The sequence below is a fragment of the Ixodes scapularis genome, unplaced genomic scaffold (genome assembly GCF_016920785.2).
Source record: "Ixodes scapularis isolate PalLabHiFi unplaced genomic scaffold, ASM1692078v2 PGA_scaffold2__306_contigs__length_199485367, whole genome shotgun sequence".
NCBI classification, from domain to species: domain Eukaryota; kingdom Metazoa; phylum Arthropoda; class Arachnida; order Ixodida; family Ixodidae; genus Ixodes; species Ixodes scapularis.
Genome location: NW_024609857.1, coordinates 26,064,916 through 26,078,590, shown reverse-complemented (window position 1 = coordinate 26,078,590; position 13,675 = coordinate 26,064,916). Strand labels below are relative to the sequence as shown.

The 13,675-nt window shown below is 48.2% G+C and overlaps 3 protein-coding genes across 3 annotated transcripts; 1 reads left to right on the top strand and 2 right to left on the bottom strand.

Moving 5' to 3' along the window:
* The first annotated feature begins 238 nt into the window (after positions 1 to 238).
* Positions 239 to 2,880, top strand: LOC115333031 (putative nuclease HARBI1). The gene is made up of 3 exons (XM_040504664.2): positions 239 to 479; positions 548 to 661; positions 1,853 to 2,880. The coding sequence occupies exons 1-3, from the start codon at positions 274 to 276 to the stop codon at positions 2,769 to 2,771; spliced, it is 1,239 nt and encodes a 412-aa protein (XP_040360598.1). The 5' UTR covers positions 239 to 273; the 3' UTR covers positions 2,772 to 2,880.
* An 899-nt stretch (positions 2,881 to 3,779) lies between these two features.
* Positions 3,780 to 5,167, bottom strand: LOC120848709. The gene is made up of 4 exons (XM_040220721.3): positions 4,844 to 5,167; positions 4,391 to 4,430; positions 4,026 to 4,197; positions 3,780 to 3,884 (listed from the first exon to the last, which is right to left on the bottom strand). Exons 1-4 carry the CDS (start codon positions 5,025 to 5,027, stop codon positions 3,780 to 3,782), a joined length of 501 nt encoding a protein of 166 aa, XP_040076655.1. The 5' UTR covers positions 5,028 to 5,167.
* A 1,959-nt stretch (positions 5,168 to 7,126) lies between these two features.
* LOC115330715 lies at positions 7,127 to 7,867 on the bottom strand. Its single transcript, XM_040220722.1, has one exon. It carries the CDS (start codon positions 7,865 to 7,867, stop codon positions 7,127 to 7,129), a length of 741 nt encoding a protein of 246 aa, XP_040076656.1.
* Positions 7,868 to 13,675: the final 5,808 nt, after the last annotated feature.

Genomic DNA, 13,675 nt, shown 5'->3' with positions numbered 1-13,675 from the left:
AGTGACTAGAAACAAAGCCAGCTAACTTAAGGGCTGTTTATACTCCGACGTCGACGAACGTGACGTGCGCCGGCGTTCGTCGTCAACAACGACACGACGCGCTGCGCTGAAAGGGTTGCGGTCAACGGCATTTATACTCCATCGCGGTCCAGCGCGCTCCGACGCGCACTTCGCGTTGCGCCTGCGCGTCGCCATGACAACCGCGACATAAGCTGATGGTTTATTTCCGTTTCCGTTTGCATTCTGTCCTGACTTGTTCAGACGGGAGGAACCATGGAGAGCCGATTCGCGATGTATTTAGATCAGCAAAAAAAGAAAAAAATTGCAGCGGTGCTTTTATGGCGCCGAATACGGCGCCAGAGAACACGCACGATGTACGTACGAGACATATTTGATAAGCGCACAGTGTTTGGAGAATTTTACCATCTAATACAGGAGCTGCGCGAGTCCGACCCAGAATACCACTTCCAATATTTCAGGTAAGGCGACGGTCGATAGTCATGTCGCTTATCATAGTGAATCAATTCTGTCGTTTCCTTTTCTGCAGGATGACGAAGGCTTCATTCGACGAGCTGCTCGGACTCGTCCACGACCGTCTTGTACACTCGCCCACACATCGCTCTCCCATCTCGCCCGCTGAGCGGCTGGCCATCACACTGAGGTATGTACTACTAAGGTGCCTTCATGTGCACTTTGCTTCGGGTGATGACATTTTACCATTTTGTTTCGAACGCTTATTTTTTTTTTTTGTTCTGAAAGCGTGAAAGAGTGTGTCCCTCCACGCGCTGCTGGCGTGACTATGCTAAGGCAGCATTTTGTTTCTTGCGATTTCTTTGTATTTTCCCTGTGAGCGCGTGCTGTCGGCATCGGGCACTACAAACGGTGGCATCCCCCAAAACAGAAGTACATTGAGGCACTCTATGTACTACATATTTGATATACACTTCATTTTCGCGGATGCTTGACTGATTGGGTTATGCTTCTAGGCGCTGTACTACCGCCGTACACACGCCCAACTCGTATTAAAATACCTCAAACCGGGAACTTATGCGCTCTCATCTACTCCGATATTTTAATTGAGAGGCCCAATCTTGACAGTGCGTTTCAAAATAAAGTTTGGGCTCTTAAATCGCCAGCAAAAATCAGGGACGCGACGTTTCAAGTAGAAACTTACCTCAAATGCTTCCTTTACTGGTTGGATGTACAGCACGCATTCATATTTTAAGTCTGAACTCCTAGAACGAAAAAAAAAGCCTAAAATGGGAAAGTTTTCTTTTTAAGTTTTTCGTACTTTAAATAGAGACTTGAATTTGTAATATGTAAAGGGGACTAGTGAGGTATGTATTCGAGGTAAGTTTCAACTTGATAGGTTCAGTTGCTGATGTTCGACGGGCCATTAGTACTACCTTGTAACTTTATTTTGAGACACTCATAAATAAGCGGATCAACGTATCATTGTAACACTTACTACATCAAACACATATTTTACTAAATAGAAAGGCTGACCCACTTGACAACATCGTCATTAATTTTTTTTTTTGCACTTTAAATTGAGACTGAAATTTTTAATGAGTAAATCAGCACAGTAAAACTCATATTCGAGATCAATTTCCACTTCATGCGCCAATCTCTTGATTTTTGCGGGCGGTTTTAGAGTAGAAACTATTTCAAAACACCGTAGAGCGTCAGTCAAACACATTTAGTACATATTTACATATTGCGTGTATAGCAATATAAGTCTGACGGAGCACTCTCGTAGGTCGTTCTTAGTCACAAACAGTGCAAATGACTGACTAAACAGTTGCTCTGAGTTAGGTACTAAGTCTCACAATTTTGTTTTTCACATTTCTAGGTTCCTTGCATCACCAGGATCCCTGGGCCATGTGGCCATAAGTTACCGGATGCATAAAGCAACATTATCGGGGATCCTCCAGGAAACGCTGCCAGCCATCTGGGACTGCCTCTCCCCGTTAGTGCTGCAGCCACCTACATCACAACAGTGGGAAGAGATCCGGAGGGAGTTCTGCGTCAAGTGGAACTTTCCTAACGCCATTGGATCAATAGATGGCAAGCACTTTGCGATCAGGTGCCCACCAAACTCTGGCTCAATATTTCACAACTACAAGAAATTCTACTCTATGGTGCTGCTCGCTGTTGTTGATGCCCACTACAGGTTTCGACTGGTGGACATTGGGGCTGCCGGACACCAGTCCGATGGCGGTGTGTTGAGAGAGTCTAACCTCGGAAAGGCGTTAGCTGCCAACACCCTCCAGATCCCTGTAGTCGCAGAGCCTGCACCACCTCTGTGCCTCCTGGGGGATGAAGCCTTCCCGTTGAAAACGTACCTCATGCGCCCTTTCCCCGGAAGAGGCTTGGACTACCGAAAAAAGGTCTTCAACTACAGGCTCTCCCGGGGCAGGCGTACAGTAGAAAACGCCTTCGGAATACTTGTGTCTCGCTGGCGGGCGTTTCTGGCTCCCATGCATGGCACTGTTGAGCACTGTGAAAATATGATAAAAGCGGGAGTCTGCCTCCACAACTTCCTAACAAGGGATGAAGCCTACCGCCCTCCTGGATATGCTGACAGTGAAAGGAGGGGTGCCCGTGTGGATGGTCAGTGGCGAGCTGACATCTTGAATGTTGGTGTAAACAGGAGCCTAGGTGGCAACAGCAGCCCAGCAGCAATCAGCATCAGGGACCAGCTGGCAGACCACTTCATCTCCCCTAGGGGAGCCATCCCGTGGCAACACGACATAGTGACGAGGGAGTAGACGACGACACAAGGTTGTTATCAATGCTGTTCAATTTTTTTCTTTCCTTGCAAATAAATTGTATATATTTTCTCTGCTCTGCTTGCTTAACAGGGTTGACCGGCAAAATATATTTCGCAATCCCTCGTTGTTTTCACCTTCAAAGAGCTTACCTGCCTACCTTGGTGAATTTTGTTGTACAGGGGAGAGCGAGGTAATTGGCACAAGCGAGGAATATTGGCCATCCATGTTTTTCGCTTGCCACTGAGATACAGGCACGCATACCAAATGATTGGCTTCTTATTAAGTGAACCCGCAGGAATGTAGTAGTGGCTCACTTGGAAAATAGGACAGCTTGCGTATTAATTACAAAAGTCGGGTTTAATCTTTTCATTTACACCACAAAGGAGTAAAATAACATTCTAGATGTACTTTCGATAAGCCTGCTTTTCTACTTGCATTTTTCTCGGAAATATAAACAGGTTTTGAGCAATGCGTGCCACCCACGAAGTGAATGTAATGGGTAGAAAGCATGTTTGATTAACGGTATTAGCGCAGGCTGTGTGTCTGAGTAGCAGATGATGCTATTATGTGCACTAGACATTTTGCTAATTTACACAAGCACCAAAGATCATGCCGGGTTTGCAGGTACACTCGCTGCGCAAGGTATCTTCCACACTCGTGTGTACCTACATTCCAAGCCACTTCCTTGACGCTTGGGGTAAATTTGAAAAATGTCTGTAGGTGTTCTTTCAAGCTATTTTATGTGATAGGCATCCCTGCAGCTTGCCTCCAAGAACGAATTCTGAAGTATTGAACTAGAGAGTTAATAATATTCAGATTAACATAGACTGCTTCACAGATTATGTTTTTTTTTTCTAACGATGTAGTAGAATTGCATAAGCAGAGATTGCTCTTCGAAAATGTAGTTCATATTAACAGAATGTGTATATTATCAAAACATGAGTGGACACGTGTGCCTTCAGATGCACAAAGGTCGTGGGCATTTTATTTCTGCTGAAATTTACATTAATACTCATACACAATCTGCATAACACAAGCCCTGAATTGGGCACTGGTGACCTCGTCCCAACGATCTAGAGATTGTGCTACAGAGTAGGCAAACGCCTCGTTCTGTGTCATTTTAGTCCTTAAATGATTTAGAAGTTCTCTCTCCTTTGCGTCAACCTCCCTTCTACGTGCAGAATGGGGGGGTCCTGGGCACCTTTGTGACTGGCCTGATGACCTCCTCGAGGTGCTTGATGTTGATACAACCGAGGTGGACGGCGTGGCTGGGACAGCAGCCTCGGGGCTGCACTGCAGCTCTTTTTGGGCAGGCTCGAAGTCAGTGGGAATGGTCGAGTCGTCAGGAGAAGATTCCACCATTTCCATTAATAGACACTGTGCTGTGTCGCCCACAGGTGGTGCCTTTACGTTGGTGGTTGCCCTGCAAATGGGATTAACATATGGGAGAGAAATTTAGTTAGCAAATAAGGACTCATGTTCTGTTTACATACTTCCTGGGTCGGATATGTTTATCGTAAAACGACATCATTTCCAGGAAGGCCCATTGTTTTTTCCGGACGAAGCCACTGCCACTCCTTGTGGCAGCTTCAATGGCGCGGACCTCCTGAACATACCTGTCGCGTACACGCTTCCACGCTTTTTGTGCGTCCTCACCTGAAATAAATATGTCAAATTCAGTTCTGCCAAATGCAGACGTGATACAAAAATAAAATGCTGAACAAGTTGCCATGTCAGGTAAGCCGCTTGCACTGCTTTTCTGTTTGAAGTCCTAAATAACTAGAGCGCCTCAATGTCTTTCTGTTTGGATGATGCCATCGTTTGTAGTAACCGATGGCGACAGCACGCGCTCACAGGGAAAATACAAAGAAATCGGAGGAAGCAAATAGTCGCCGTAGCTACACCGTGGCCGTAGCACAGTCAGCGCCACGCGCGCGTGCAGGGACACGCTCTTTCACGCGCTTCAACACACACACACACACACAAAAAAAAAAAAAGCGTTCGAAACAAAATGGCCAGATGTCGTCACGCCAAGCAAAGCGGACATGAAATCACCCTAGTCAACTTACCGGACTTCATGCCGCAGGCAATGCGCACGGACTCCCAGGCATTCTTTTTTCGCTTGGAATCCCTGTACTCTAGAGAACCGACGTCATAAAGACACTCGCGCTCTCTCACCGCTTCAATGAGCCGCTCAACCTCGTCCGTCGTCAGATCGCTCGGTTCGCACTCCGCGGCACCTCCGTTCGCCATTTTTCTTTCCAACTGACGCTCGCGCGAGGAATTCTGGGTGACGACCGTCGTCGGCCGACGCCGAGATTCGAGCAGCGCCTACCTCGACGTGAGCTTCGCCGGCGCGCGCCGAGGCGCGTTACGTTGCGAGGCGGTCCACTTGTGTTCGGAGTATAAACTCTCCTTTCGCAGCTACGTCACGCAACGCGCTCGGGAGCGCGCGCCCGTCGACGTTACGTTGGAGTATAGACAGCCCGCCTCGACGTGAGCTTCGGTGGCGCGCGCCGGGGCGCGTTACGTTGCGAGGCGTTCCACCTGTCGTCAGAGTATAAACTGTCCTTTCGTAGCAACGTCAGGCAACGCGGTTGGGCGCGCGCGCCCGTCGACGTTACGTTGGAGTATAAACAGCCCTTTAGGGTCTGCCCAGTAGTCATTCCAACCAGAGCTCGGATCTCTGGCGTCCCCGAACGCTCTGACCTCCTATAGACTCTTTTCCCGCGCGCAAGATTACAGCCGCCATAACTTATCTTTTGTTGTATCCCCGAGACGCCCAGCCGCTGAAATCGGTAATGAATTCACACCGACTGCGCCGGGGACAACAATACGATGGTGTCTATAGTCAGTTACAGGTTAAGAAAAAAGCTGCACATCGATATGTATTTATCCGCCGTCAACTTACCGCCAATCACGCCCGAGCGTCCTCGTGACGTCACGGCCTCTGCGGACCAATCCTGATTTTTTTCCGGACGAAAGCTTCCAACATGGCAGCCTGGACCTAGCAACAGGACACCAGCATTTTTCAGCGAATATGCTGGTCTTGCCACGGTATTTTACTAACGCGAGGCCATGCCGCGAAGTCTCAACGGTAACGACTTGCGTTCGCAGTAGCTTTTGTGCGACGACGTGATGATCCGGCGATGGTATCGCCATCGGAAAGTTCGAAGCGGACGCAAGGCTTAGCATCGCTGGGCCGCTCGTCTGACGTCGTCTTCTTTTTTTCTTCTCGTTGGAGGTCTGCGTTCCCTGCCTCGAGTCGCCTGTCAATACAGTGCCGGTATCGCCGTTTTTCTTCCCTGTGGACTCCGTGGGGCGAGATGAAAATGCAGCGCTCATCATCCAGTGATAACAACAGTATGTATGAGCGAGATTAGCAGCACGAGTGAACTGCCGGCACCCCCAGCACCGGGTTCCTTTGCTAGGCATTGCCTGCGCCCTCGCTTGCAACGGTGGATAAATAAACGAAGTGTAACTACTGAAACGACGTTGTACGGCGTCATTAACTCAGTTGTGAACCGTGCAACTCCTGCCAAGTTTTCGTCACTATCAATCAAATGGTAAGTCACGATTGCTATAGCGGCCTCCTTTGCACCTTCGATTGCATGTAGGGAGGATAAAACCAGTGGTATGCACGATACCTACCTTTTCCCGGTGTCGTTTAAACTGACATGCTTTGTGTTAACGCTCATCCGAGAGAGCTATAAAACATTAACAGTCCTAAAAGAAACGAGCTATAGAAGTAAACAGACAAAGTGCAAAGCTTGTTAAATAGCGCGAATCTTGGCAAGTGAAAGTTAGCTCTCCCCATTTCTAACACGAGTCGCTGTTCTCGTAATGCTCGGCATTACGAGAATGTAAACCATAAAACTCGGCATGATAGTAGGAGACTGAGGTTGTAGGCAAGCCCTATAAGCTCAGCCTCCCTATTGCACCGCACAATTTGTGAATTAGGGTGATATCCATACAGATATCAATACGGACTCTCCGTTTCCGTTCTAACTGCGCTTACCACAGGCGGTGACCCAGTTGGTCGAGGTGCATGGAGGAACTCCAAGCTCTGAGTTGCACCTTCTAAGCCTTTGGGCCAGCCGATTCGAGGAAGTGGAACAGTGCTGAGGGATTGGAAACTCTATGCTGCTCACTTACGGCCCAGTGGAATATGTAAGGCAGACCTTAAAGACCTCAAAAAGCCTTGACCAGTGCAATGAGGTAATGAAGCACAACATCACGTCAACAACATGAGACACGGGAGACGTGTACGACACGCATCCGATTTTACAGCATATGAGTGGTCCTTAAAAGGACCGTTTTGTTTTTAGGGTTGATCCCCCTTGATGTTGACATCACGGGTCGTCGAGGGGCCCCACACTGGACATGTCACTCTCAGAAGAAGTGTCACCTTCATTAAGAGCGATGACGATTGGCTCGATGTGAGCACTTGTCGTTCCTCCTTGTTTGAAGCTTTCTTCCACTTGGACGACATGCCTCACAGCGTTGCACCAGTTACTAGCCGTGACCTGCTCAGCTTCTTCTTTGAGGAGTCTCTCAACGTCGCCAATCTTGAACACTGCGTTTCGGGCTGCGACACGATTCTTGATCTGTGCCCAGATGAGTTCAATTGGGTTGAACTCACAGTGGTAGGGTGGAAGCCTGACCACTGTGCAACCAGCCCTTTCTGCAGCAGTGTCCACACGGTACTTCACGTACTGCGGCTTGACCGACGACACGATCTCAAGGAGCTGCCTCTTCAGCATCTTGGCGTCCCAAGCAATACCTTTCGACGTGAGCCAGCCCTGGATGAGCTCCTTCCGGGAACTGGTCGTCGGCACCGCCTCTAACCGCCGGGAATGGTACGGGGCATTGTCCATTACGATGACACTCCCCGTCGGCAGTTTTTGGAGGACATCGTCGAAGCACTTTTCGAACCGAGGGCCGTCCATTTCCTCGTGGTAGTCGCCGGTTTTTTTGCCGCGGAAGACGTCCAGGCACCCAGGGACAAATCCATCTTCGCTGCCGATATGCGTAACGATGAGGCGCTGGCCCTTCCCCGACGGCTGCTTCAGGCCCGTTGTGAGACCTCGCATGAAGGCGTCGTGGGACGAGGTCACAGTGCTGTCCACCCACACCGTCGAGGCAGTGTGCCCGGCCGTCACCCACGTCTCGTCGAGGTAAAAAATCTGGCGGCCCTCTTGCCTGTGACGCGTGATGTCCCGCAAGTACGTCTGCTGCCAAGCGACGATGTCGTCTCGCTCGACCATGAGCGAGTTTCGAGCCCTCCTTTCTCGCCTGAAGCCGATGTCAAGAAGGAGACGACGCACGGTCCACGCCTGCAGCGAGGGGAGTTCTGGGCTTGTGCGGAACTCGGCTGCTATCTTTTCAACCGTGGGCATCTCGTTCCGGCGAAAAAACCGATGCACACACGATCTTAAGGCACACAGCACGAGGTCACCGTACTTTGCAGTACGCCGCTTCTTGCCTGCATTTGTTGGGCGCTTCCGAGAGGGTGACGCGAGTTGCCCATCATTCGCACTTGCCTCCTTCTTGATTGCAAGCACACTGGACACGCTGACACCTGCCAGTTTGCTGACTGCCTTGCAGGCCTCAATCACGTCGAGGTCGGGCTCCGTATGCCGCATCCGAACGTACATGTTCAGAAGGAGCTCTCGTTGGCCGCTGTTCAAGATGTGGCCGCTCTTGTGCTTCTTGAACCAGCGTTTTGGCGTAGACGGTAGGTCTCTCGACCAAGAAGAATCCGAAGAATCACTTTCCGCAGCTTCCTCGTTGGGATCCATGACGGAAAACATGTGGAACACACAACCGGAGAACGACTTTCCAAATCGCGAATTCGTCGAAACCGGAAACGCAAAAGATTTTCTATTCAACAAATCAACTAAACATACACTATTCATCTATAAAGTATATAAAACTAAGAAAAATAAGGTAATTTGCATTAGTTACGAAATAATAATGTCCTTTCTTTTTTTTTTTAGTTTTTCAAAAAAGTCTGGTTCTCGACTACCGAAACCGAAACCACTGGAAGACAGAAGTTCAGACAGCTATTTAGACAGGAAGTCAGTTAGAAGGCGGAACATTAGATATGACCCCTGTCCATTAATACTGAACCCGTGCGTGGACAATAACGTATCTCAACTTCTTTAAGTATCGTGAAGAAACTAAATTATTTATGTATTGGCCTAGAAGACGTTTCTTTGAGAGGGATAAAACGGCGTTGCTAGGGAGCTATTTTCTTTGACGGCGTAGGCATTTCAAGCGGCGCTTTACGCTTGTGGGCGGAGCTCCAGCTTTTTTCTAAACCTGTAACCGACTATAGAAGGTTAGTATCGACGCTTTCAGACAGCTGCGCATCGGCCCCGCCATAACTGACCTTCAGTTCTTGTTCCCTCTTATTCCGTTCGCTTCACTTCATCATTGCCACAGTAGGACAGGTTATTGCCATTTTAGGTGCTTCTGTGTCCTTCTCCCCTGTATAGGCCTTTGTGGAGGGTCGTCAACGCCTGTTCCTGTGGCTCGGCATCTCGGTAAGACAAGAGGTCTGCTATGGCGGCTCCGCGGCTGGCCCTTGTTTAAAGCGCCCATACGCTGCCGCGCGACAACAATAATGAAATAAAGCGAATTAAGTGGAAGCCTTCCATTTGGTTCGCTTCATTTCATTATTATTAAACAGAAAGTGAAGGTCAGTTATGGCTGCGCTCATGCATAGCTTCAGATAAGTATAGACCACTTTATGACAAAGTGCTTCTGGCCGACGCCATTTCCTAAGTCCGTATGTGTGCTTCGCTTACTTTCCATGAGTGCCAAAAGCGCGCGTAATCGGCTGTGCAGATTGTACTCCGGGCTCTAAATTATGTAAACGTTGGAATGGTGCATACTCCAGATGAAAGGTTTTCTTACAAACTTTAGAGAGAGAATGGCTAATGGCTCTCCCTGCGCGGGTGTTCGTGAGTCGTGTCAACGAAACATTTTACAGATATACGCTTTTCTCGTGGCCGTATAGCAGTATATATGCTAGCTGAACCAGGTACCTTTGTCAACTTCCCATATGGGTTAATGACGTGTTCCCGACTGCCGCATGGTTGCGTTATGGTCGAATGCGTGCCGACGGCGTGATTGCATTACCTTGAATTCAAAATGTAACAGATTTGATGTTCTTGATATACATTGGTTTTACCTCCACCTAATGAGAATATGTAACTAGCCCAAACAGAGTCCATCTTTGATAGCGTGGGCTCATCCCTATGAGTGCTGAATGAAAGAAAGCTTCTACTAAACCCTCGTGTAGAACTTCAGAACACCAACATTGTGCTTCTTATGACAAAACAGGTAGTAGCCATTACAAGAAATTGCATACAAAATAGTACTGAAATAAATATACAATAAAAAAACATGCTGCGATAAAGAAGCCAACATCGCTACATTATATATGACCCTGAAGTTAAGCTAAGGTGCATTCGCGCAGAGGAAACAGTTTCAATATAGGTGGTACTGGTATTCACAGAGCATCATATTTGAACTCAGTGTTTACAACGCATGCTCAGACCGAGCCCCCCGTTTATCTTTTGAGAAATACCATGCTGGTGGTATCGAGAGCAAGTTGCGGAAGGCGTTGTGGAAACTCAGCTCAAGCTTGCCCTTATCAGCAAGGGACTCAACTATGGCCTTCAGCAAACATTCCCCATAGCTTCACCCGTGTTCTATTTCAATAGTGCAGTGGCCTGGCCTTCACTCGTTCCATAAAAACGAGAAAATCCTCCCCGTACGCGTCTTTTCAACAAGGACGCCGCAATCATGAATGGCGTGACTTCCAGTATGGGCGAAAACGTTGTTTTGGCATCGCCACGCCAATTGAAGGTATTTAGGATATAAGTGTAGCCGCTGATCTCTATGAAAATTGCTTAATCGCGCGCTTCCCCGCTCCGTGGGTGCGGCCACCGGACGGCCATCTTGCATGCAGCGAAATCGCGTTTTTGCGAGTGCTGCAGAGGCTGGCGGCAGCGTGCTGAAGACATGTTTTCTACTCGTTCGTCGTCATACGCCGAAGAAGGTTTTTAAACCTCTGCGAGAACGGCAAGACTTGCTTTTGAAAACTCACCGCAAGGAAAAGGCGCGACTCGTCGAAAGCAAGTTTTGGCGGTCTCGCGACGTGATCAAAGCTTCCTTGGCACTCCGAAGTGCTGACTCTCTGTGTCTTCGTACGCTTGAATACCGATCAAGAATCGACGTACAGACTTCATGGCCACCTTCGTAAGCAAAATCCACTGTCCAGCATGCGCCAGCGTGCTGCTTTAGCTGCTTACAAGAGTAGATTTGAGGGATTTCTTCTTAAGCTGCATAGTAGTGGCATTGCTTTTTTTTTTGTTTTTGGTTTTATATTTTTTATTGGGGTTTTATGCCTACAAAAACTTCTTGTGTGTATAGACTTGACTCGTATAAACCTCATATTGAGAAAATACGTTTACCTGCCTATTATCCACCTGCTTGAGATTCCTGTTTTTCTATTGTGATTGTTGTGTTACGCAGATTGTTCGGTTACAAAAAAAAAAAAAAAAAAGAACTTCCTTCGGAAACTTTTTTTTTTCGTTTAACTGTTTAAACAATTGAGTGAAGTTTTTTTACGCATTTCATTTTGTACTTTTTGTGTCAACGAACAATGTAATTTCATGTTGTGTTGGGGCGATAGCACACAGTTAAATGGCATATGTTGCGTAATATTTTCGTAATATTCGCGAATACCTTTTTTTTTTTTTTTGGTAAACTAAAACTACAAATGTTTTAAGTGCCTTTTTTTTTTTTTTGACGCAAGATTGGTTTTTGAATGATATCTCTCTTTTGGCTGCCAAGCAAGGCCAACAAGCCTCATAGGCCTTGACGGGTCTGATCCGTTGTATCGATCGTAAAAAGCATATATATATATTATTTATTATTTAAATAAATAAAAAAAAACTTGCATTACACGTCCAATACTTAAAAGATGGCACCGGCCAGAAGCTCTTCGTTGAAGCGAAAGAAACCCTATGTATAGACGGGCGTTAACATAAAAGACGTCACGAAGCATTGTATTCCAACTTTTTATGAGGGCAGAGTTATCGCAATACCAGCTCGACAACGAGGCTCGCGTATGACGTCATGGTTAGTGGACCCGCCCCAAAGCGGCAAGCACGCTCAACGTCGCGGCAGACACGGCGTCCACCTTGGCGTCGCCGCGTGTGCTGGCGTCGCACTCGTTGTCAGACGCTGCAAGAAGCGTTGGCGGCGACGCTGGCGAATTCTATAGGCGACGCTGCGTCGATTTGCCTTCACCGGTGCAGAATTTTGAGGTACATCGAACGCAGCTATTGACGACGTTTGGGAAGCAAAAAGGGCAGGCTTCGGCGGAGGGGTGAACGGGGACACCCCACACATAAGCGTACAAAACAAAACAAACACGTAATTTAGATTAAAAAAAAAAACAAAAGAAAACGACACCGTCGTATCCTGTTCTTCCAGTCCGGATTCAAAAATGAAAAGAAAAAAAAAAAGTTTCGCAAAGTTAGTGGTGACTCTTGCTCTTGTTTGTAGAAAAAAAATTCACTTGCCCACAATTTTCTCGGAAAGACCCGAGAGGCAACGCTTGTTTACCCTATACGAGCGTTATCTAGAGACAACGACGGGAAGAGCATATACGGACGACGAGACGGGGAGATTCGCGGAACACGTCGTCGCTGTCTTCTGTATCCGCCGCAGCGCCATGCGATAAGCGAGACCCAAACTAGAAGGATGCTTCTTCGGTTCAAACCCGCGCGTGCACCTCGTGCGAGAGAAACTAAGGGAGAGAAGGACAAGAGAGCGTGAGGCGACGTTAGCGCGTCACGAGCTCTTCTCGGAAGGATCGATGGGTAGACGCCAAGGCTGTAGCCGCTTGTGTTCCTTCCTTCCTTCCCACTGTCTCCCTCCAATCAGTGCGAACAAGAACGTGGTCTGATCCCTCGCGCGATGCCTGGCGTTCCAACGCCGGGCGCCCGCGTTCGGCGTTCGAGTGCATGGCCCCGCGCGAGACGCGTATGACGTTCTTCTTCGCTCTGATTGGAGGGAGAGACAGCGAGCATACGAACAGAGGCACCTAGCCTTGGCCGTCAACTTACCCACTAATGCTTCCAATCGGAGCTCGGCACTCTGATGCAAACGAACGCTCCCTTCTCCTTCTCTTCCTCAATGTACGACCGAGTGTTATGAAAGGCAAAAAACTCGGGCTGGAGACGAAGCAGAATCATCAGAGCCCGTATAAACCAATTCTTGTTTACAAACAAAGCGGAGCGCCCCTAGCGGAAGCCGCCGGCGCGACGCATGCGCGATGGAGTGTGGGCATGAAGCTCGCTGTCGCCCACAAACAAACCGTTGAAATGCGATTTTGTCGGCGTCGGTGTGAATCCCCCTGCCCTTTTTCGGGTTCGAATTGTTGATTCTATATGTATACGTCTTCCTGGCAATGCCTGACTATACGTGAGCGGCCTCAGCGAAATTACCGAGGCTCGTTACACCGCAAAACTTCGCGTGAGTAATGAATGATACATGCGGCGATTTATTCTGCATGGACGCCGCAGAATGTACGCCAAAGCCTGATTCGCATGATGAAATTTTCTCGAAATTTTCAGTCGCGACGACGCTCGGGCTGCAAAACCGTGAACCGTAGCTGAGATGGTCGACGTCGATACTGAAAATCGCAAGCAGAATCGGACCAAGTGAATCAGGCATAACCAGTCGGTGATGGCCACTGGTAACAATGATCAACGCCTTCCAGTATCTACTGTTTACATCGAGCCTGCTTACCAACCTTCAAACTTAAGTCTTTTGGAGCCTGCACTGACTTCTTATAACAAATGCCGGGCCAACATGTG

Coding starts and splice junctions, on each gene's coding strand:
- LOC115333031 (XM_040504664.2), top strand. CDS start 274: ATGGAGAGCCGATTCGCGATGTATTTAGATCAGCAAAAAAAGAAAAAA. Junction 480..547: donor TACCACTTCCAATATTTCAG/GTAAGGCGACGG, acceptor CCTTTTCTGCAG/GATGACGAAGGCTTCATTCG. Junction 662..1,852: donor CGGCTGGCCATCACACTGAG/GTATGTACTACT, acceptor TCACATTTCTAG/GTTCCTTGCATCACCAGGAT.
- LOC120848709 (XM_040220721.3), bottom strand. CDS start 5,027: ATGGCGAACGGAGGTGCCGCGGAGTGCGAACCGAGCGATCTGACGACG. Junction 4,198..4,390: donor TGGAAGCGTGTACGCGACAG/GTATGTTCAGGA, acceptor TCCCATTTGCAG/GGCAACCACCAACGTAAAGG. Junction 3,885..4,025: donor CAGCCACGCCGTCCACCTCG/GTTGTATCAACA, acceptor AAAATGACACAG/AACGAGGCGTTTGCCTACTC.
- LOC115330715 (XM_040220722.1), bottom strand. CDS start 7,867: ATGCGAGGTCTCACAACGGGCCTGAAGCAGCCGTCGGGGAAGGGCCAG.